Source organism: Octodon degus, unplaced genomic scaffold, assembly GCF_000260255.1.
Source record: "Octodon degus isolate 3935 unplaced genomic scaffold, OctDeg1.0 scaffold00037, whole genome shotgun sequence".
Classification (NCBI taxonomy): Eukaryota; Metazoa; Chordata; class Mammalia; order Rodentia; family Octodontidae; genus Octodon; species Octodon degus.
In genome coordinates this window covers 8,921,621-8,945,363 of record NW_004524613.1, presented here as the reverse complement: position 1 = coordinate 8,945,363, position 23,743 = coordinate 8,921,621, and the positions used below count along the sequence as shown (strand labels likewise).

General features: G+C 52.8%; 2 protein-coding genes across 4 annotated transcripts in view; both read right to left on the bottom strand.

The window, feature by feature from the left end:
- Lbp (lipopolysaccharide binding protein) overlaps positions 1–2,964 on the bottom strand; it is a 32,835-nt gene extending 29,871 nt beyond the window's left edge. The window contains exons 1-2 of one of the 2 annotated variants that reach the window (XM_023714807.1): positions 2,791–2,964; positions 1,095–1,209 (exon numbers count right to left, since the gene is read on the bottom strand). In XM_023714807.1, coding sequence (XP_023570575.1) covers positions 1,095–1,209; positions 2,791–2,914 — 239 coding nt within the window. In that variant the 5' untranslated portion in view covers positions 2,915–2,964. The remainder of the gene's footprint in view (positions 1–1,094; positions 1,210–2,790) is intronic. The other variant, XM_004630901.2, reaches the window with a different exon arrangement.
- Positions 2,965–9,091: 6,127 nt separating this feature from the next.
- The window catches only part of Bpi (bactericidal/permeability-increasing protein), a 28,781-nt gene continuing 14,129 nt past the window's right edge, over positions 9,092–23,743 (bottom strand). For both annotated transcript variants that reach the window (XM_023714808.1, XM_004631001.2), the window contains exons 7-16: positions 22,935–22,998; positions 22,715–22,806; positions 20,666–20,842; positions 19,727–19,786; positions 18,376–18,543; positions 17,292–17,359; positions 14,909–14,951; positions 12,101–12,164; positions 11,122–11,198; positions 9,092–9,377 (exon numbers count right to left, since the gene is read on the bottom strand). In XM_023714808.1, the coding sequence (XP_023570576.1) occupies positions 9,339–9,377; positions 11,122–11,198; positions 12,101–12,164; positions 14,909–14,951; positions 17,292–17,359; positions 18,376–18,543; positions 19,727–19,786; positions 20,666–20,842; positions 22,715–22,806; positions 22,935–22,998 (852 nt within the window). In that variant the 3' untranslated portion in view covers positions 9,092–9,338. The remainder of the gene's footprint in view (positions 9,378–11,121; positions 11,199–12,100; positions 12,165–14,908; positions 14,952–17,291; positions 17,360–18,375; positions 18,544–19,726; positions 19,787–20,665; positions 20,843–22,714; positions 22,807–22,934; positions 22,999–23,743) is intronic.

Below are 23,743 nucleotides of genomic sequence, written 5' to 3'. Positions count from 1 at the left end.
CAATTGTTCACAGCCACACAGGCAAGATGAGGCCCTATGAATCCTGGGGTCCTGGCTGGCATGGGGTAGGGTGGGGTGGGGGGTAGGCCCATGCCTTGGAATTGCAAGTCTTTCCCTAAACTCAGCACCCCAGGAGGGGTGTTAGATTCAGGGAAGACTGAGGCAGTCTTAGAGACCGGAAGGATGGGCAAGGGGCCGCCTGTGGGAAAGCAAGGGCCAATTTGCCAATTCCTTTACATTTGCCTAACACATAACAGGCGCTCAGATGTTTGCTGACAAACTGAGTAAAAGAGGAAGGTGTGGATGAAGCAAGCAGCCAGCAGGAAGCAGGTAGCAGGCTGGGGGTGGGGGACTGCCCTCCGCCACTGTCTACCCTTCAGCAAGTAATCCATGGATCTTTTAAAGAGTATGACGGGACTGGAGAGATAGCTTGGCAGTCTAAGCACCTGCTGGCAAGTGTAAGGACCTGGGTTCGATCCCCAGCATTGCATGCCGTGCTGGCCCCAGAACCACAGGCGCACCATGCTCGCCATTGAAATAGGTAGGTGCTGAATACCAGCTCTGGGGAGGCTGAAACAGGAGGATCACTATGAGTCTGAACTGCAAAGTGAGACTCTGTACTGAACAAACAAACCAAAGATTTTTAAAAAGGAAGAAGAAAGAGCAGGGGCTGCTTCTTCAAAGTGACCTCTTGAGGACTTGGCTCTAATGCTACCTCCTCTGGGAGGCCTCCGCTGGCTCCCCCAGCTACTGGCTTCAGTGCTAACACTTGGGCTACTATATTTCAAGTTTAAGGAGTCTCTCCCCTTCCAGGTTCTGTGCAGTGGCCAGACTAATCCTGTGTTACCCTGGAAGGAAGAGGCGGTGTCAAGCCCACAGGACAGACAAGGAGGCTGAGGCTCAGGACACACCAGCAGCGGCGTCTGCCCTGTCAGTGCAGGAGCCCAGTTCCCACCCACATTTCTCTTTGAACTCCTTGGAGAGCCTTCCTGCAGTCTGCCCCAAAGAGCTCCCTGAGCCCGTCCTGGAGCTTTTTCACCCTCCAGCTCCAGCCTCTCCTCAGCCAGCCCGGACCCCAGAAAAGGCAGTGATACCTGTGGAACTCATAGTTCCCACGGCCAATGCGGCTTATCTTGAAGTCCCCATCGAAATCAGGCAGCGAGATCTCCTGCAGCTTTCTCCGTAGAGCTGCCAGCCCCTCCTGGGCCGCTGTGGATGGGGAAAAGCTGGGTCAGTTTGGTCTGCCTGGCCCCCTCCCCTGCTAGCACCTTCTATGGCTCCCACTTGCCCTGGGGAGAGAAGAAATCTTTATTAGCATTAATTATTGTTGCAGTTATCAAGCCCCTCTGGGTCCCCTGACAAACTGTCAGGGACATCCCTACATTCTGTATGGCTTTACGTTTGTGCTCCCTTACACGTTAAGGAAAACTTGGGCCCCTTTTGCCAACACTTCTACAGGGCAGTAGCACTGTGTACTTGGATACCAGGTCTTCTTTCCTGTTCTCCCTGGCATCTGGCCTGTGGAGAACAAACAGAAGGATTTTTAAGGCCAGAATCTTGGTTTGATGTCTTTCCAGCTGAGTGACTTGAAACCAGCCTGCAGACTTCACTTTCTCCACCTGCCAAAGCCCTTACCTCTTTGAGGTGGCGAGAAAGTCAAAGGGCATCACAACTGCTGAGCAAAACAGTGCCCAGGAGAAGAGCGCTGTCTGTAGCTCGAGCTTGGCCTGCTGCAGGCACTCGGTGAGCACCCACAGCTGTACAGTGGGGCTTGTGGCACTAGAACTACACAGAGACCACAATGCCCGGCCTTAAAGACTGGTTCCATAAACACGGTACACACACTTGCATGGTGGAAAGCAGGAGAAGACAGACCCTCCCGATTTAGGACTTCAGTAAGAACAGCACTTAGTGGGCCCCACTGCTTGTTCTGAGACAGGAGGGACCTGGAGTTCCGTCCCCAGCAGGGCTGAGTACACAGAGGACTGAGGTCTCCCCTTCAACCTCTTCCCACTTGTTACCTTCAGTCTGGCAAATGCATACTACTTGGCCAACTTGGTGTCCACAACCCCTTCTCCTGGGAGCCTTCTGTCCCTGACCATTCTGGGTTCCTCGTGACCCTGCCTGGCCAAGGGAATGTTATTCCCCCACCTAACAGCGAATGCAGTGGAGGCTCTACCCCTTTGGCTTTTTTGGGGTGCGTGGGTCCACGAGCTCCCTCATCCCTTGAGCAGGATAATGCTGAGGTGTAGTTTCAGCATCTTTTAAAATGATAGTCCTACTTTGACCCATTCTTTTAAGTTGGGACATAACATACAATAAATCTAATTGTAAAGATTTGCTGGGTAACTGGAGAATTGCCCCATGTCCCTGTGACGCCAGCCCAGTCCCCTGCACAGGGCACCCCTTGCCCCACAAGGTAATGGCTGCTCTGACCTTGGCCTCTAAGGGATGTGCTTTCAGAGTCCACCCAGTATCCTCCCAGCGGAACACTCTGGTCCCCTTGGTGGCAGCCTGGGAGTGACCAGCCCCCTGCTCCAGCTCACACGCCTTCTCCCTTGAAGCCTTGGCTGGAAGCATCTCTCACAGCAGCTACTGAGATGGAGCACATCTCTGTCCTGGTAGGAACCCAGCTAACACAAGTGTGCTGTGCCTGAGTCACACAGCAGGGTGTGACCAGCCAGAATCCCCGCCAGAGCCCTGGACCCAGAGGCTGCCCCATGGGAGTGGGCAGCCATCCTGGCCCTCACTGTGCCCCAAGGGTCTGATGCCAACTGTGTGGCTTCTTACCATATGACAGGCCCTTGTCAGTGATCCTGGCCACCAAGCCTGGATTGGCTCCCAGCACTGCTGCGGCAGATGTGAGCAGCAGCCCCAGAAGAAGGGACGGCAGGGGTCCAGGCAAGACACCCATCTTGGACTCTGGGTGGGTGGCAGGACTGTCTCACATGGCTAGGCTGGCTCCCTTAAGTATTCAAGGCCGAAAGCTGGGGGTGGCCCGGAGGGAGGGCGGGCACCTGGGAGCGGGAAGGGGAGGCACACTGACCGGAACCTGCTTGCAACATTGTTGCGGTTGGGCATAGGTCACACTTGGACACCAGTCGCTGCTGCTCAGTTGGAAAGGGGAGGTGGTGCCCAGGCCCAAGAGACGATGCCTGCTTGCCTTGCCACAGAAACCCACATTCGTAGATGTTCTGTCTCCTCCTGTTATTCAGGGTTTAAAAGCTGGGCTGGGAAGGCGAGGTGTTACAGACAGAAATGAAGTTTCCAGGAGCCGCTGTGCTCACTCAGGGTGGCTATGTGGAGCGTCACCATAGCGGTCCTCTCGAGCCATCTAGTCTCTTTTATGCCATCCACACCTTTTGGGAGCCCACCTGTGGCATCCTGGGAGTTATCTGGTGCTGCCCCGACCTCGTGATTACAGGCTCCACCCACTGCCCCGCCCAGCTTTCCCACGCCCTGCCTTGTATCTCAGGGCGCTGTGATGGCTTTTCTCCGGGTGGGTGCGCTGGCTTATGGGTGCTTAAAAAAACTTTTTATAGTTGAATGTGGTAGCACATGCCTGTAAATCCTAGGACTTGGGAGGCTGAGGCAGGGGGCTCATGATGGACAACCTGGACTACACTGAGTTCAAAGCCAGCCTGGACTACATAGCAAGATCCTGTCTCAAACAACAATAAAAAGACTGTTTTTGCCTGCGGGTATGTAAATTTTTTATTTTCTTGGGCTGTGGTTCTGGGCATGTATTATATGTACAGTATGTAAACATAATAACATTTCTTTTGGAAAACAAAGTTTTGAGTAGAAATTGTGCTCGATTTGGGGAGTTTTGCTCCACCCCTCCCTATGATTGAGAGCTTCGTTCTGCCCTCCCCTGCAGGCAACCTTTCCTGCTCACCCCGGTGAGACATCCTCATGTCCTCTGGGTTAGGAGAAGGTCCTCTCTGGGGTCCCAGAGTTCCTTGTACTTTCTCCAGCGAGGCATTGACCCTCTGTGTTTTGGTAGCTGTGATCATTTACAAATACGTGCAGGTTCTCTCGTGCCTCTCCCGGGACCTGCCAATTGAGAGAGAGCCTTCCCGTCCGCCTCAGACCGAGTGTGGCAGAGCACCGGGCTCACTTCAAGGTGGCCCACAGGAAGCACCCAAGGTGCTGGGGTTGCAATCAAAACTTCCCCATTCAGCACAGAGAGCCCCACAGGCCGGCCCTCCTGTTCCTCTTGTCCCTGCGGCTGAGGTCTGAGGGTCTCTGTGTGCCCCCTTTCCCTTGCCCTCCAGCCTGGTCTCCTCTAGATATTAGACTGAGCCTCCTGCGTTCTGCAGCCGTGCAGTATTAGCAAGAGCTAGAGGGAAACCAGTCTTGGGGCGGGGGAGATGGCTCAGTAGAATAAGCACTTCCCTGGCAAGTGCAAGGGCCTGAGTTCAATGCAAGGGCCTGAATTCAATCCCTGGTTCCACCAAAAAAAAAAAAAAAAAAAAGGAAACCAATCCTTACTGAGCACCCACAGTGTGCTGGTAAAGCCACAGGTGCCTCTCTTCCCTCCTGCCCCTCTCTGCGGTCATTTCTTCATTTGGGGACTCTGAGGGGTGAAGTGATATCGACAACCGGCCCCCATCAAGCCTGAGCCCAGGTTTGGGGGATGCTGGGAGACCAACAGTGAAGTGAAACTGGCCTGGCAACAGGCTGGACAGACAGCAGAGCAGAGTTTCCCTGTGTGCCTTCTGGCACTGCTTCCTGTCCTCAAGGAAGGCAGCCCCGTCTGCTCCCTAGGCTTCCGCTGTTCCTGTGTGTAAGGTGGAACACGGCGCTCCCATGGATCTTGCAGCTTGGAGAGCAGAAGAGGATAGTCTGAAGGGTTGGGAATTCCTGGGGACACAAGTGTCACCCGCTTCTGGTGGCAGGGGCATTAGCTGCCTGGGGTTTTCCCACAGCAATGATCTTTGGACTGTGGCACTGCCAAGCAGGGTGCCGGCTGGACCCAGGCCAGGCCTCCACTCCCATGGCAGCTGCTCCGGGGTAAAGTTTCTGCTGACAATTCAGGACTTGGCAGAGGCCTCAGGGAGCGGTGCAGCCCAGTGCCAGGTTGCCCTTCCCTGTGGGCAAAAGCCGCAGTAGGGCACTGGGTCCCCTTGCCAGGACAAAGGACTCTGTCTTCTAACAAAGACAGTGCCCATTGTGTCTCCACTGCAAGTGCCTTGGCGGAGAAGTCTAGCCTGCGGCACCCACCATGCCCAACAGACTAAGTAACTCAGAGTAGATAATCGTGGAGGGGCTAAATGAACCTCAGGTTCCACGGTACAGACTCTGGGTCTGATGGCCTACGTTAGAATCCTGCATTCTCCTCATCTGTTGGGTTCAGCCAGAGGGCAGCATGACGGCAGGTCTGAGGTCAGGACACCTTTCCCTGCTTCTTCCTAGCAGCAGAGGCTGTGTCCTGCCCAGTAGTCCCTTGCCCGCAGCTCCTGTCTGCCCTGGGAGTGGATACTTTGGGCCAGGAGACTGCTGAAGGTGGAACTAAAAACACACAGTATGGAATCAGAAGCCCTGGGGGCTGCCGAGAAAGGCTTGGTAAGGGAGGTGGCATCCTGCTGGTTCTGGGCCACATGGACATTTTGCTTGTGCAGGAGGGAAGGACAGTCTGGGGGAGGGAACAGCATGACTGGAAGAGTAAACACAGAGCCATAAAAAGTGAAGGACTAGGGGAGATAGTTCAGTGGCATAAGCACCTGCCTGGCAAGTGCAAGGCCCTGAGTTCGATCCCTGGTACCAAAAAAAGAAATAGTGAAGCACCAGGCTCAGGAAGCTGAGTCCTATCACAGTTCTGCTCCTGTTGGGCTTTGGCAGGGAGGAAACTGTGTTCCTCACTTGGCCTCCAATGCAGCCAGTGAAGGGGACAAGCAGTGGTTTGGGTCCGATGGTGTGTGGACAAACCACCTAGTGATCTGATTTAAACGTGAATTCTGAGTCCTGGGCTTCCTTTGCAGGTAGAGACTGCATCCCTAAGCTGCCTGATGAGGCTCTGAGAATGGGAACTAAATGAGCCCACCTTCCCTCCGAGCACGGCCTTTCCACGACCCTCTTCACCCATGTGCAGCTTTCCATGGTGGCACCCACACTCCTGAGAGGACAACGATGCTATAAGGACCTGCATCCGTGGGTCTCTGTAGGGTATGTGGGGTCGGGGGTTTGATATCTGCGGTAATGTCTCCAGCAGCCCCATCACCTGCACGTATACACACACCTCACCAAGGACCGGCTCTCCCTCCGGCCCTCTCTGCCTCTGCGCCTGACAGCATCTACTGCCTTGATGGCTTTGGACCTTGAAGGAGCTTCAGAAAGAATGGAAATTTCCCAGCAAGGAAGGGTACATCAGTGTTTGCCAGAGGCCAGTTTGCTGATTTCTTTTCCTGAAATCCAGAGAGCCATGGTCTTCACAACTGGGGACACAGAGCCTGCGGTGGGGAAGGGACGGCCCCGTCACACAATTACCCACCTGGCAAGGCCAAGCCTGAGGTCTGGCTGGCCAGGGCCCTAATGCTTAGCTGGCTCCAGCCTGGCAGGCAGCCTGGAGCATTTCTGGGAATCCCCTACTGTGCTTGGGGATCAACTCCTAGGTTATTTTAAAAATAAAAACATGGGGCCCATGCTCTGCACAGGCTTGGGGAACAGTGTGGAACAGCCCCAAACAGTCGTGGGCGTGTGTGAGGGGAGTTGGGTCTTGAGTGTTAGAGCTACCTGGGATGTCCCTGTCATCCTCTGCTTGGCAGAGTTCACTGCATGTGCTTCCCAGAACAGCTGGAGGAGCAGGGGCTACTAGGACCCCGGCTTCACAGCTGAGGGAAGCAAGGAATGCAAAATCCACGAACCGCCCAGGGTCCCAAAGCTATGAACAGCAGCCCTGGGGCTTGAACCTAAGGTGTCTGCAGACACAGCTCACAGCTTACCACATGACTCATGAGAGGTGGCAAATTTGGAACTTGGTTTCCCTGTGCCCCACCCCGTGCCTTACCCCTGATACTTAATAAATCAGCATTTCCAAAAAGAACCCCAGGAAGGTAATGTTTAACCCAGCAGGGATACTGCTGAACGATGAGCTCTTAAGTAGTCTGGAGTTCTTTGTCCCTTCTTTTAATTTTTTCACTAATGGTTTTTGGTTTTGGAGAAGTTCAAAGGGCCGGCTAAATAGCTCAGTGGATTAAAGCACCTGCCAGCAGGCACAGGGGCCAGAGGTTTGCCCCTGGGGCGCACAGAGATGGCAATTGAGACTGGGCGTGGTGGTGCATCCTGCCTCAGCCTCCCTAGCCTGAGACAAGAGGTGTCTACCAGTGTACCCAGCTTTGCATAACACCACTGATAAATATTGTACCCGCCATAATGTTCACAGGCAGTGTCAGATCCCAGAATACCGTGCATTCCGCATCCCTCAGCTTTGTAGAGAGCAGGCAGGAGCTGTGTAAATGCTTAGGAAAGCAGGGGACAGGTGCAAGAGGGAGCCAACCTGCATCAAAGGGAGTGAAGGGAGGAGGCCAGGGTGGATGAGGCCAGCCTATGGCCCTCCCTCAGTAGTTATTCTTTGCCCAGCAGCCAGAGGGCCACCCAACATTCCACCTGGATTGTGCCCCCCTCTGTCAAAGTTCTCCAGTGGTTCCTTTGTAGTTTGGAACAAAACCCAGAGTCCTCACCACCACCTTCCAGCCTCATGCCAAGTTGTGCTTTTCTTTTCTTCCTGTTGGCCTCACTGGCTACCGCCTCCTGGCCCTGGCCCTACTAGCCTCTGGAGCATAGACACAGGTCCACCTCTTGATGGGCAGCATAAGGATTTTTTTGTTTCCTGAGCCTCTTGTGCCTTATTACAGTACACGACCTATGCAACCAAACACAGCAGTCCCCCCTTAGACACACTGAGCCCTGAATGATTTTGTCACTCGGGAGTGGAAAGAACATGGGCTCTGATGGCAGAAGGCGTGGGCCAGCTGCGTGAATGGGAAGAATGACTTGGTCTAAAAGGATGGGGTGATTCTCACCTTGGGAGAGGGACAGCATCCTGAGGACTAATGGGGACCATCATGTGCTGCGCTGGTCTCCCATTCAGACCGATGCCCCTCCTTTACCTGAGGTCCCAGAGCCACAACCCAAGTCTGTGCATTTTTCTATGAAATGCATTTTTTTTTTTTTTTTTTTTTTTTTTTTTTTTTTTTTTTTTTTTTTTGTGGAATCAGGGATTGAACTCAGGCCCTTGCACTTGCCAAGCAAGCACTTATTCTATTGAGCTATCTCCCCAGCCCCTTAAAATGCATTTGGATGCTTTTCCTTGCCCATCAGCAGCCTGGCTCCTAGTTTGTGCCCACGCTTTCAACTCTTGCCCTTCCAAGAGTCCAGACGCCACAACAGGATGCTTTTAAAATCTAAATGTGGTCATGTCACTCCCACCCCCTGCCTGCTCCAGCCTGCTGGGCGTGCTCTCGCTCATCCTGGGCTCAGACCAAGTATTCACACTCAGAGAATCTCTTAAATACCTCAGTGCGACAACCCCACCTGCCCCAGGAAGGTAAATGGCCCAAAGACCCTATGGGAGTCCACCTTGAGCCCAACAGTCTGGGTTGGAGATCTGCCTCCGTACAGGATTCAGAAAACATAGAGAAGCTCTAACTGCACCCAAGGACAGCCTCTGTCCACCAAGGGCTGGGCAGGAGGAAACCCTTACCCTAGAGCCTTCTGGGACAAACGCTGCGCAGGAGACTCGCTCAATGGCGACACCGTGTGGCATTGTTAGGAGCAACCTTCCCATCTTCAACAGCGACACCCTGTGGCAGTGAGAACAACAACAGTCCAGTAGGCAGCTCTGCCTACACCAGTGCTTTAGATCCAGAGACCCCCAAGCAACTTGCGCTTCTCCTTGGGAGAAGAGGCAAGCTCTTGATCACAGAAACAAAAAGAGGTGACTGTGGTTGTACTGCTCATGGGCACTGAGACCAGGCTGGTTACAGCCACAGAAGGAAGGAAAAGATATAAAATAAGAAAAAATACACACGAACAGAATCTACAAGGACTTTTTTTTTTTTTTTTTTTTTAAAGGAAGCTCAAAGAGAAATACCATGATCACAATTGAAATGCAACTCCTGGAGGACGTGTTGTGGAATCCAGCTTTGAAAGCAACACAGAATTCCTGAAATTAATTTTTCTAGTGAACAAAGTCCTGGTTGTTCAGATCATTTCCAGATCTGAGTTCAGAGAAGTTTGCAAGGTCTATAGATGATTCTCTGAAGAAAGGGAGCCTCTGTCATGGCCCATCAGGAACAGGTGCCAGGGTCCCCACCCCAGGTGTAGCGCCAGCAATCTCAGCCACAGCGAACGTCTGCTCCAAGCAGCAGGAAATCCTAGAGAGAGATGGAGTGTGTCATTAGTTGAGGTGCGCCCTTATTTGGGGAGGGACTTGGCTCTGCCACCCCCAGAACTGGGAATTGAACCCAGGGCTTTCATCCTGAGCTACCTCTCCAGCCCTTATCATTTTTTTATTTTGAGATAGTATCTTTCTAAGTCAATAAATTGCCTAGGTTGGAGTCAAGGTCAGACTCCTAGTGTGTCCAGGTTTTTAAAGAAGGAAACTTTGAGGGCCAGCCTAATAGCTCAGTGGATTAAAACACCTGCAAGTAGGCTCAGGGGCTGGGGGTTCGATCCCCTAGGCCTGCTGTGCCAGCCCCCCCCCCAGGGTGCACTGAGACACAATTGAGCCTGGGCGTGTTGGCACATGCCTGTAATCCCAGTTCTTGGGAGGCTGTAAACAGGTGGATCACTACTAGTGCAATGTAGTAGTGAGACCCTGAACACCCTGTAGACCCTTCCCTAAAAATACAAAAAAAAAAAAAAAAGAAGGAAACTTTGGGAGGCTGCCTAGCAAGAGAAGAGAGCAGCATGGGGCCTGTGGGCTTCAAGAAAGGCAGGGGCTTGTGGGGATATGGCACAGACTTCAGCCGGTGAGTCCACACGTCATTGGCCGCTCATACTCAGGCGTCTGTCAGCAGCTTTTTCTTTCTTGTTCTTTTTTCTTGGACAGCTGTTCCCTTCTCTGAAATGATGTGCAGCCCCTCGGCCCCAGCCTCCCGCCCCGCTGTGGTGGAGACTTCATCCATCATCCTGCCTCACAACAGCTCAAGGAAATCCCGTTCCAAGCAAGGCTGCAAAACACTTCCCTTTGCCCTCTGTGTCCCCCACTCAGAAGCATCAGAAGTGGGGAAATGGGATTGCGCCGCAGGGCCCAAGCCAAGCCTGGTGAAGACGGAGCGGCAGGCTGTTTACTGTGTTCTCTCGGCCCTTTTCTTCCTCTCTCCCAGGCCCCTCAGCAAAGTGGCCCAAGGAACTGACTGGTGTTGGGGACCAGGGGAGTGAGGAACTGGGGTGATGCGGGTTTGCATGAGAGACACAAGTTGTCAGGAAAGCTGGGGACCCAGGTAAGGGACATAGCCTGGGTGGTAGTTTATTGCCAGAGTGAAGGCTTTGTGGGATGCACTGGGTTGAAGGGCCAGTGACTGCAGAGGCTTAGATTCAGGAAGCCGGAGGTGGCACCAAGGTAACACCACGGTGGGGCCTGGGGAGCTGATGAGCTACTGGAGAAGCTTGGACAGAGCACAGAGGGGAAGAGATGAGGCCTGGGAAGGAGGCCTGATATCTCCAGCAAGTAAGGAGGGGACAGGAGAGCTCCCGGGGGAAGCCACGGAAACTCCAGAAGAAGGAGGCCCCATTTAGTGTCAGATGCTGGAGGGCAGGCGGGGCAGGGCCAGAGCAGCTCCAGCCCCGTGTGTGAATCTGCACGACACTGACTGCTCACCCCGGGTGCCCAGCATGAGGGTGGGTAAAGGGAGGTGTGTTGTGTGTCTGGTTCCTCAGCAGGTTTGTGTTTGCCGAGTGGTGCATGGGAGGGGGGCAGATGGTCAGTGCGGGAAGCCCAGCCTGGAGTGTGGACTCAGCTTTCAGAGCCCTGCTGTCCCTGTTCACCCATAGCACCGCAGCCTGGGGTTGCTGGGAGGGTAGAAGGTGCCTGACACAGAGCTGGCCACAGAGAAAGTGCTGCCACATGGGTAGGCACTGTAGGGGACATGTAGTGACAGGGAGCTTGGGACTCACCTGGTAGGAGCGAAACACCAGGTTGCTGAGCTGGACCCCGTTGGGCACTGGGAGGGGAAAACCCCTCTGCAGCCTCTCTGTGGCAGAGACAGGCAGTGAGAAGAGGGCAGGAGAAGGGCCAAGGATGCAGAGAGCCTGGGTGGGCGGGGCTGGGCCCTCAGGCAGGCTTGATGGGGCATGTACGCTCCAGAGGAAGGTGGCCCTGGGGCCTGTGCCCTGGCCCTATGTCCCCATACCCACTTCCAGGATCCACGGGGGCCCCTTCCCATGACTGCCCTCCAGAGAGCGTGGCTTCATAGGCCGTGGATCAGACAGAAGTCTGCAGGTGTGCACAAAACCCCTCCACACAAGTGGCAGTGGCCAGTGGCCAGGTCCCCCAAGTCCCTACACTGTGATGTGGGACTCTGGAGAATCCTCAGTCCTATCTCCCAGCTCATTATGAAGCCACATGTGCCACAGCAGGAGACTAGTTCACAGTCCACATAAGAACTTGCTGGTTTATTTAATAATTTCTAAATGTCACACGTCTAGATGTCAACACCTCTGTTGGTCCCCTGGTGCTCACAGGTTAGGGGCAGCCCTTCTTGAGGCCCCACCAGTGTGGTTACTGAGCAGTCAGAAGAAAGTACCCACCCTGGACCTGCTCTAGGAGTTGGAAAAGACCCCAGAGCCAGGATCAGATCCCAGCTTCACCAGCCACCTGCTCTGTGACGAAAGTAAGTCACTTGACCGTTTTGACCTTTCATTTCCTCCCATGAAAATTAGAGATACTCATAATCCCCTATCTTGTGGAATTATTGTAAGGACTGCCTGAAATAATGGGTGGACACCATCCAGGTGAGTACCCTCTCTGTCCTATCCCCTTGCTAAGTCGGATGCCACGTGAGGTTTGACTGAGGCAGGCCCTGGGTACCTGGAGGCCATCACCCCATCCCCTGACCTCTCTGCTAAAAATCGTGCAATTCCCAGAGCTCCTTACTGTTGATCTTGGGCAGCACCACTGAGGGCAAGATGTAGTTCATGATACTCTGCAACAGCTCCACCTGGAGGGCAGGAAGGGAACAGAGCCATCAGGGCACTGTGGCACCAGCTTGTGTGGCACCCTCCCGTGGCACCCTCCCTTGCATTTGCACCCTCAGCAACCTCCCAGGTGGAAGAACAGGTGGAGGTGAACCAGGTGGTGATGGACAGTCAGCGGCCTGGCCAAGGCTGTCAGGCAGTCTCTGCTGTTCAAGTTCAAGGCTCGGCTACATGAGAGTTATCCTCCACAGCAATGCCGGGAAGGTCATCAGAAAGTGTTTAAATCTGGAAATGCTTTTTAAAAAAATGTAGGGGTCTGGGGAGATAACTCAGCAGTCTAAGCACCTGGCTGGCAAGTGCAAGGACCGGATCCCCAGCACCACATGCCATGCTGGCCACCAAAACCAAGCATGGTGGTGCATGCCTGTAATCCCAGCAATGGGGAGGCTGAGACAGGAGGGTCACTATGAGTTCAGGCTGCCTAGTGAGACCCTGTATCAAATAATTAATTAACTAATTAATTAATTTAAAAAACCCTGCACCCTCGCAGCACTTACGGGTGCAATCAACCTGTTTTAAGGAAGTTAGAGTACATGCATCAAAAGCCTTAAAATGTGTGTCGTTTGGGCCCCCGAACATGGCTCTGAATATTGTATGATAGAAATGATGTGGGGTGGAGGCAATCTGAGACTTTTGGAGGCTACTTGCCCAAATTATCGCTTTAATCCAAACAATGAACTAAGAACAACCATTGTGTCCAACCACAGAGGACTCATTGAGGGGAATAGTGGAACTTTGACACCGGGAGGTAATATGCAACTGTTAAGCATGCTATCGTAAGTGAGGCATGGTGGCACATTCCTGTGATCCCAACACTTGGGAGGCTGAGGCAGGAGGACTGCCTTAGGTTCAAGGCCACCCTGGACTATATAAGGGAGTTCAGGGCCAGCATGTACTACATAGTGTGACCTTCTCCCTCTCAAAAAAAATAATACTGTAGAAATATAATCATCAATAAGAGATAGGCTTGATATATGTTTGAATGAGGAAAAGTAGGCTGTTGAAATCACATAATTCTATTTCTACAATTAAATAGGAATAGCAAAAGGTCAGGGAGGCTATATTCCAAATTATGAACTAAGTTGTGAAAATACGAATTTTTTAAAAAATTTTTCTTTGTTTGGCAAATCTGTAGTTCTTTGTGCTGTCTGGTACATATGCTTTGTTTTGGCAACAGTAATTTTTTAAAAAAATAATGTGGAACCATGAAGATGATTGCCTGGAGCAGTGACATTTACAACTTGTAAATATGTATGTTATGTTTCTGGAACAATTGAGTTTCCTTCCCTAGGCTAACACTCCAAGCACTCGCTACCTCCCCTGAATCCTGGGAGGTGCTGTTGCTTATTTTCTGCAGAAGCGGAAGTTAGCTACTGGCTTAGCCAAGGCCCCGAGGAAGCCAATGACAACCTTGTGAGGTGGTTTCCAGCCTTCAGTGTGCTGTGGTCTCCAGATGGAGCGGGGTGGGCTGCATTCTTATCTGACTTGGAGGGGAGGGTGGGTAGCCTGACTCCACTCTGGGTGAGCTCAGCTCACTCACTTGGGGAAGCTGGGGGTACCTCAGGGATCTAGGGAGATGCCCTCCAGGGCAGCAGAGAGCAAGGTTCAGCCAGGGCCCACAGAGAGTCAGGTACGTCAGCCAAGACTGGCAGGTCAGCGCGTTGGGTGTAAGTCACAGGGCTGGTGCTCTAAGAGCACTGGAGAGGTCTACTAGGCTGCTGCTGGCTGGCAGTGCCTGGGCAGCTCTGAGGAAGGCCAGGGATTCCCAGGACAGGGAGGGGACACCTGCTCCTGTCCCTCCACCTGCTTTTCCTCGCCTTGGGGTGTGGCTCTGCTGTTCACCCAGCTGCTCAGTCCGAAGGCTCAATGACATCCCTGCTGTTGTCTGTCTTTGCCAGGCAGGCAGGGACTCCTCACTGCCATATCGCATGCTCCCCAGGCCTGACTCTTGAGCTTACCGTCCAGTCCTCACCTCTATGGGACCTTTTACAAAGGTACAAGTTGGAGCATGTTGCTTCTTGCAGATACGGGAATGCAGTCCAGAACACACCACCAAGCCAGCCCTGGCCTGGCCAGCCTCATCCCTTTCTGGGCCCCCTCCACTCCATTTCAGTCACTGTGGCAGCTTCTGTTCCCCAAACAAGTCAAGCATATTCCAGCACAGGGCTTTTGCCTCTGGGGTCCCTGCGCAGGGCTCCTCCTCGCCTGGCAACCCACATACCACCTCACTTCACACTTTCTTCCCCCTCACCTTCTGCCATTCCTTGGATCATGACGGGCTCGCTGTTCATGTCCTACCATTCTGTCTCCCCACTACTCAAGCCCAGCATCACCCACGCCTGGAACAATCCAGCATGAAATACTTGCTCAATAGTCATTCACTTGTTAATTCAACAAACATTGGCTAAACAGACCTTTTGTACTAGACCTTGTGTGTATCTAGCCTTGTCACAAAGCCTCACCACACTGACCCAACTGGGAAGCCTGAAGTTCAGAGACAACAAGCGACCCATCCAAGGACTCACCATCAGTGAGCGTGGAACAAGGGCTCCCAGCTCCCATCTCTCTGCCCATAAAGCTCCTCCCACAACTAATTCACAAACAAATCACATGCAAATGAACCAGTGGTGCTGAATGATGCCAAGTGCCTGTGACAGGTCCTCCAGGGTCAGGGCAAGGACGAAGCCACCAAGGGCCTCAGACTCACCGGGAAGGTGCCGATGTTCGAGTGTATCAGTTTCAGGTGCAGTCTGTGGTAAGAAAAATGCAGCTGAGTCCGCAGTAGCCTGGCCAGTACCAGCACCCAAGGCCTGGCCTCCCCTGGTGCCCCCCACATTTTTTCCACCAGACACCTGGTGTCTGGTGAGCCCATGCGGGGCTCTGTGTGCAGTCCACCCCCATTGGTCACTCTTCAGGCCTGGACTGTGACCCTTGCTGCCAGCAAGAGCAGCTCTGTGACCTATGTTGGAAATACTGGGGCTCAGTGGCCCTCAGGTTCTTCAGGAAAATAAGAGGCCACCTCTTGGTGACAGCCTCTTGGGGGCTGAAGCCAGCACAGACAACAGCAGAGCCCAGGTGGAGTCAGACCCTAAGGGTGTCATCTAGCACCTGGGCCACTCTTGCCTAAAGGCTTCGGACTTTTCAGTCACCTGAGCCCCCCCCTCGGGGGGGCCTGGATGGCATTTTATTTTATTTTTTTATTTTTTTGGCAGAACCGGGGATTGAACTTAGGCCCTTGCACTCGCCAGGGAAGCGCCGGCCCCTGGATGGCATTTTAGCAGTGATGTCAGAGAGAGCTGAGTGTTTCACCCTTCTGGTTTCCTACAACACGCCAAGAGGCAAAGACCGGCTGCTCTTCTGTTTACAGAAGAGGAAAATGACACTCAGAGAGGTTGAGTGACCTGCCCAAGGCACACAGCTAACAATTAGCTTGGCAGGATTTCACACAGATCTCCTGGACATTAGAGCCCCGTTGTCTCCAGTCGCGCTTAGTGTTTGCCAAGGGTCGGTGGCCCAAAGGTCCGGGTGCCCATTCACGCCCTGCAGTCCTGGACCCTGCCCTCCTCCCCTGCCCACTTCAGAGTCTGTGTGCAGCCATCACCCACTAGGTCCCTCTCTGGCTTCTCCATTTGAGGCCTGCGGACGTTTCAAGGCAAATTAAGCCCACATATTTCTGGAGCAGTAACACTTGTCACAATGATGCCAGGAGAAAGGAGCAGCATGTAAACCGCAGGGGCTGATCTCAAGGTTAAGAAGGACAGCTCAGGGCCGGAGAGAAGGTGGACGCGGTCAGGATGCGGGTCACACAGCCGTGTGGGATGGAGAGGCAGGCGCCAGGTCGGAACGCTGGGGCGCTCACCTCGCTCTCCATCTCTCCCCACCTCGCTCCTTCTGTGTCTGACTCCCTGCTAACATGTCCCTCCATCTGTCTCAGTCGCTCTTGCTCTTTCTGTTTCTCTGCTCTCTCCCCACCACAGCTCTCTATTCCTCTCTCAGAGGGTCTCCCTCTTTCTATGTCTCTATTTCTCTTTCTCTATGTGTTCCTCATTCCTTTCTGGTGTTTGTTTGTTGAGTCAGAGTCTGACTATGTAGTCCAGGCTGGCCTTGAACTCATGGCCACCGTCCTGCCTCAGCCTCCCAAGTGCTGGGGTTACAGGGTACACCACCACTGGCTTCTTCTTTTTCTTTTAAAAATGTATTTGGTACAGGGTCTCACAATGCAGTTTGGACTCATAGTGACCCGCCTGCTTTCAGCCTTACCAGCGCCGGGATTACAGATGCATGTCATCTCGGTGGCTGGCTCAGTATGCCCAGAGGCAGGGCCAGAGCTGAATGTGGTGCTGTGGATCGAACCCCAGTCCCTGCGCTTGCCTAGACAGGCACTTAGTCTGCTGAGCTATCTCATTGGCCCTTCCTCTGGTTTTCTGAATGCTTGTTGCAGCCTGTGCAGGGTTCCAAGCATTCAGCACATATTAAGATCCTTTACTCCCCCCAGTGATACTGTTGATGGAGAATACTTAGTGGGCTCATTTCCTAGCTGGGGACACTGAGGTTTGGAGTTTGTCACTTGCTTTTTCAAATGCTGGCAGCTTCCTGTCAGAGCCCACCCTCTGGGGCACACCCTTCAATGCTGGGATTCAAAACCGGGTCTCAAAAAACCCTGGCAAGGACAGGGCCTGACGTCCTGGAGTGGGCAGGAGGGAGAAGCCAACATAGGGTTTCCTAATGCCAGCAAAGCCCAGGGACACTAGTCCTGGGTGCTGCTGTGCTCAGTGTGGATGGGCCCTCATCTGGCCTTTATCCCCCATGAGTCCACCTGGGATGGGCAGGTGTCCCAGGACACAGGACTTTCAGTGCTAATGCTAGGACACTCCTGAGCAGGCTGCGACAGCAGGTCACAAGGCCACGTGTGATCTTGGGCAGCCCACTTCATCTCTGAGCCTTGCTTTCATAGTCTGCAAACCGAGGCTGAAAAATGACAGGAGAACAGCAACCAGGGCACGGTGTGTGCTGCAAGGAAAGGCTCTGGCTCCTCTGTGGCCTCCAGGAGCACATGGGCAGTCCCGCTTCTGTCCCCATGGGCCACTTACGTGTCCATCATGAACTCTCCCGTGAGTCTGTCAGCGTTGGCACCGACTTCCATGTGTGCAGTTATGTTCTGCAAAGTGACAACCTGGGTGACCTTCCCGGCCAGGTGACAGGCCTGGCCAGCCTCTCAAGGCCAGCTAGGGTGGCCCACAGTGCCCCAGGAGCATGGAGACTTTGCTCTGGCTACTGGGGAGTCCTGAGTGGTCACCAGGTCGCTGAGCCACTCAGGGAGGGTAGTGTGGGACAGATCCAAGGACTCAGTCTGAATCAGACCCTCCCTCTGCACTCACTCAATGAATGATCTGTTCAGAAAATGCTCACTGTGGGAGAAATGAGGGCACTCACTTTAGTTTCCAACAGTCTGTGACTTTAAGTGGCCCACTCGACCCATTTGGTCTGTAAAGTGGGGATAACAGGTTGCCACTTGAAATTGGGCCTCTGAGTGCTCCCCATGGGGACAGGGTAGGACTCGCTCCCCCAGGCCACTGTAGGTGCCACCAAATGCCCGGTAGTGATGGGGTGATCAAATGAATGAATGGGTAAATCAACAATGGAATGAGAACTTGAATAAATGAAGGATTAAGCAAATCCACAAATGGAAGAATAAATAAAGATATGCATAGATGAATAAGTAATGAGTGAATAAATGAATAAATGAGCAAAAACACAAATGAAGGGCCAACAGAACAAGCACACAAGTAAATGAATCCATGAATAATTGAGTAGCTGAATGCATGTAAGCTCTCGAAAAGGTATCGCATATTTCCAGCCAGCAATTTAATGAATAATTGAATGAATTAATAAATCAGATGAATAAATGAACTAGTGAAGAAATGTGTAAATGCATAACAGACTGATCAAAGATCTGAGTGAATGAACTGGAAACAGTACACAGATTTCAAGCCAAAGAAGGAATGAATAAGGAAGGGAATGAAAAAGTGAGAGAATGAATAATTGCATTACAAATAAACAGATACCCAGCAATGACTGTGTGCCTGTGGGAGTTTGGTGGCTTTGGTTTCTGACTCTGAGTCCCCCAACTCCAAGGACAGTGTCCCCCCCAGCCCACACCCAGGAGCAGTTTACCATGCCGAGCAGGAAGAGGGACGCCAGGGAGGAGTTGGGGTGGACAGCAAAGGCCTGGGCCTCCAGGGTAGAGGCCAGGGTAAGGCCGGTGGGCTGCATGACCAGGTGCGGTGGAGAGGAGGCTGAGAGGACAAGCTTCACATCCATGTTGGGAAACTTCTGGGACACCTACACAGCCAGGGGGACAGCCAACAGAAGCAGTTGCTTTATTTCAAATCCTGTCTCTGCCCTCCCTGAGAGAGACACCTCCGGTATCATCCCAGGGCTCTGAGAATAAATCGAAATGGCTTTATGGCCTCGTATCTGGGGCCCTGCTGACCTCATTCCGTTCACCTCTAGCGTCCAACCTCTATCTCTGCGTGCCAGGGCTTGGCCTGCTCCTCAAATGGGACAACCTCTCTTGTCATCTGAAACCCTCTGCTTTTTCTGTTCCTTCTGACTGAACGCTTGTCCCTCCACTCTTCCTTAGCATGTTTACCCTTCCTTGAAGTCTGAGCTCAGATTTCCCCTCTTGAGCAGTAGTGGCTTCACGGGGATCTTAGGAGGGGTTGGTGGCCTCCCTCCTCTCTCCCAGCCTTTCATCCTCCCCAGGTAAACCCAGCCTGGGTGAAATAATGTGACTCCAATACAAGTGCTGCCCCCACCCAGCCCAGGCCAGGCCCTCCCTCTATGGACATTTTCTACAGCTGCCACCATCAGAGAAAGTTAGAAGTGGAATGTTGGCGTCCCCTCCCCCTTTAAATGCATACATTAAAGTCCTAGGCTGCAATGTGGTTGCATTTGGACGTAGGGCCTCCGAGGGAGTGAAGCTAAATGAAGTTTTGGGGATAGGGCCCTGAGCCAGCAGAATCAGCATCCTTGTATAAAAGAGGCTAGAGCGCTCTCTCTGCCACCCCTGCACTGAACAAAGGCCACGTGAGGACCCAACAAGGAGGTGGCCACCTACAATGCCAGAAGATAGCCCTTTTCAGAACCCCAATCTTGGTCTTCCAGTCTCCAGAACTAAGAGGAGTAAATGGCTGCTGTTTCAGCCACACAACTGAGTGGACCATGGTGGAGGCCTGCCCTGTGCCCCTTGTCTAAAGCAATGGTTACCCATCTGTTGGTGTCACTTGTCACAGGGAAGATTGCTTGTCATTGTCTCATGTACCTGAGGCAGGCATATGGTCTTCTTTGCCAGGTCCCCAGCACAGGGTGCCAGACATACAGTGGACATGCGTGGAACGGACGAGCCCCTGCTGGCCTCCTTCACCCTCAGTCATTCCAGCACCCCTGGTTTCCCCTTCCCCTTGACACAGCCTTGTCCTCCCCAGAGCTCAAGCAGAAGGAAGGAGTGAAAACTGGTTCCCACCTGGGGTAGGAATTCTCCTAGGAAATTGGTGGTCAACTGGAATTTGGATCCCTTTGGCAGCTGTAGAAAGAGAAGATAAAAGGGTCTCGTAGGTCAGGAGGTGGAGGCAAATGCTACTTGGGGTGAGAGATTAAATGTGTCACTGATGATGGCGTGACTGTACATGACAACAGTCCACAACCGTTCATCCTCTGCGACCCTACACTGGGAGGAGTGGGTGTGGCCAACGAAGCCTGCCCTGGTCTCATCTGCTACTCACCAATCACAAGACACCTGGCTTAGTTCACCCGCCTCCATGCCCACATCTTCCAATCAGGGCCGCTCCAGGCCTCCTCTTTCTCACCAGGAGTCCCAGCCCATGTCTGAATGCTGAGACACATACTGGATGGCTTGAGTTCCCTGTCTGAACAGGCGGTCTCTGTAGGCACATCCAGTGGCCCACACAGAGGAGAATCTCGGATTCACCTCTACACAAGGTGATGGCTGGGCTGGGATATGGTTGTACCTAGATTCTGCAGAGGAAGTTCGTTTCTTCATGGTACAGATGGGTGAACTAAGGCCCATGAACATGTGATACACAGCAAGGCTGCCCCAGGGCATAGAGAGGCCAGGCTGGAGACAGGTTACAGCCTGACGCGTGAGCACATGCTCACACTGTGGCACAATGCCACAGCCCCTCGTGGGCGCTGCTACTGCTTTTCATCCTCCTGGCACGCTCTGGAGAAGGAAAGAGCAAACCGCGCTTCTCGAAGGCTGAGTAACAGGCTGGGGGGGGGGGTCACAAGCCTAGGAAGCGATGCCAGGACCAGCGTTCAAACTCAGGCCTGCCAGACCCTCAGCTCTGGCATCAGCGTCTCGGACAAAGCCTCAAATCTGCAAGGTCTGCTAGACCGCAAGTGCGGAGTTCTTCCCCAGGGTGTGTCCCTGGCCAGGCTTTACCGTGTTGTTCGTGAGGCTCCACTTCAAGACCCCAGCCCGCTGGTACACAAGCCCAGCTGTGTTGAAGAAGTAGTCGGACATGGCCAGGTAAACCATGCGGTCGTGGTCAGGAGGAATGGCTATCACTGGGGGCTCAAAGGGCGGAGGGCTGCGGCTGGCCTGACTGAAGAACTCCCCCTGGAGGGAAGGGAGGCGACAATGAGCCAGGAGAAGTCCTCTGGAATCATAATTCAACATCTCCACCCCCAGGAGAAGGCAGTCACGGACACCCATCCGACCGAAACACTGATAACCATGGACTGACAATGGCGTGGGCTGGCCGTCCAGGGGGCATTGCCAGCCGTGCTTTCTTGCCTAACCCTCCCTGTACAGGAGGCTACGCTGGGCACAGGGACATGAAGCAACCTGCGTGAGTGACCCAGTTGCTCAGTGGCAGAGCCAGGCCCTGAACCCAGGCATGTAGAGTCCAGGGCACACTCCTGGCCACACACCGTTGGCCCAGCCTGCTCCTGGCTGACAAAGAGAAGCCTGACTCCTCGTGCTGTTTCATCTGTCCAGGGAGCAGAGCGGAAAGGAGCTCAGCATTGAGTGTTGTGTGTGTGAGTATTTTGTAAGTGTTCAGAGGCTGTGTGTGAGTATATGCATCATACTTCTTTTTAAAAATTATGTATTTATGTGTGTGTGTGTGTGTGGCCAGCTCAGCCCACCAGGGGGCGGGGCTGGCTGGCATGTGGTGCTGGGGGATGGAACCGCGGTCCCTGTGCTTTGCTGAGCTTGTTCTAAATAGGTGCTTTAGATCACTGAGCCATCTCACCAGCCCTGCATCATATTTCTAATGGCAGTCTGACAACATGCCAAAAAATAGTGTTATGCTTGTAAAGCAAATCCATGTGATAGGATACTGCATATGTAAAGTTTTTTTTGATTTTTTGGTTTTTTTTTTGGTTCCTTGAATGCCTTCAGGGCACTTTTGGCCAGCGGGAGAGGTGTGAGGTTTGAACTCCAGCAACCTGAGGCTGACAGCTTTGTGGAAGCAGCCACTTAAAGGCCTGAGCTAGGGCCAGGCCCCCATGTAAAGTTAAAAGGACAGTAAAAGTATAAAGTCATGAACAAGAAGGACGCATGGTAACCCCAGCATGGTAATTCCAGAAGAGGCTGAGACAGATAGACAGATCCTAAGGACAGGCCTAAATTGGGCAACTTTTTGTCTCGTGTTTCCAAGGCACATTCTCATTATGTAACTCAGGCTGGCCTCAGGCTCACTGCGATCCACCTGCTGCCTCAGCCTCCTGAGTCCTGGGACTACAGGCATGTGTCACTGTGCCCTGTCTCTAAATAAAAAAGGGCTGAGATGTAGCTCTCATAAGAGCTGAGTTCAATCCCCAATGCAAGAAGAAGGGAGAGGCAAGAAGAGGGAGGGGAGGAGATGTGCGTTGGTGGGCATGGGTACCTGGTGAGGAGCAGGAAGCTAAGTGGGTGGGTGGCTAGGAGTTATTTTATCACAGTGTTTTACTTTTAAAGAAATCAGAAGCGAATATGACAAAATGGTAATATTTCTTGAGTCTGGGGAGTGGAAACCTGGGTGTGTAACGTTCCCTGTACCTCTGAGTCAGCATTATTTGAAATTAACAACCCATGCTACGGAATACAATGCACCTCTTAAAAATAATAAGAGGGACCTAATTCCTGGTCTGAACCTCTCTTCAGTGCATGTCATTAGTGCGTATTAAGCAGAAGGATAGTGACCATCCATCCGTGCAAACAGATCCTCAGCAAAATCTAGATGGGTTTCCACCTGTGTAGAGGTGAATGCTCAGAACCTGGGACCTGTGCAGAGACTGGAAGGGAGCAGGACAGAGCCGTGTGGACGTCTGCGTCGGGGAGGAGCCCTAGCCGGAGAGACGCAGGGAGGCTCAGAAATGGCGGGGAAGCCAGGGTGGCTGCAGGTGGGCAGGCAGGGCCCGGGGTGAGGCAGAGAAGAGGCTGAGGCCCTGCGAGGTTGGTTTTGGAGGCCAATGAGGAGCCCTGGGGCAGAGGCGTGATCCTCACCTTCAGTGGCAAGTCCAGGCTGTTGGCTGTGACTATGGGAGAAGCCACCAGACTGTAGTTGATCGCAGACACCTTGTCTATTTTGGATGTTACTAGAGACAAAGAAGATGGCGAATGAGAGGGCTTCCATGACCTCAGCCCTAAGTGGGCTGAGCCTGCAGTTCTGGCTCCCTCCCCAACCCTCCTGCCCCTTCTCTCCTCTATCCTCACTCAACCTGACCTGGAACAGTGTTGATGTACTGCTGCAAGTCATTGGCCACAGAATTGCTCAGTATCTTGCAGATCTGGAGAGAAGCAAAGATGTGATCAGCAAGGGCTTCCCGGAGTGGGGTGTGGGCTTTAGGCAGAAGTCCAGGCATGCTGTCTTGGTTGGTTTTCTGTTGCTGCAGCACAGTTCCTGAGACCAAGTGATTTATAAAGAGCAGAGATTCATAGGGATGCAGTTCTGGAGGCTGGGATGCCCAAGGGCATGGTGCCCACATCTGCCTGGCATCTAGAGAGGCTGTGCTGCATCATAACAAGAGGTACCTTCTTGCATGTCCCCTGATGGCAAGGGACATCACTTGGGGGGCTAGCAAGAATCCTAGCTAGGGTCTCTGCCTCTCCTTAGAAAGCCACTAACATCATCATTTAACCTTAATCTGGTCCCAAAGGGCCCACATCTGAATATCATTAACATATGAATTTGGGGTTCAGTTTCCAACACATGAATTTCTGGGTGGGGGGACACATTCAAAGAGTAGCATAAGCTTTCCTTTCCTTGAATTTTTTTTAAAAAATCATATAGTTAATCAAGTCTCCCCTTTTTTCCTTGGCCACCAGCCAGCTCAGAGTCCAACACGCTCTTGGAAAGAGAACCTGAATATGACCTATGACCTACGTATCTGCATTCTATTTCTTTCCTTAGTATGGAACTCCCCTGGTGGGTGTTTATGTTTTCTGTGCTATACTGTGAGGTTTTTGTTTTTAAATCAGATTTTGTTGTCTCAGATCCTTCATGGAATGAAGTAGTAAATAAAGTGAGGTAGT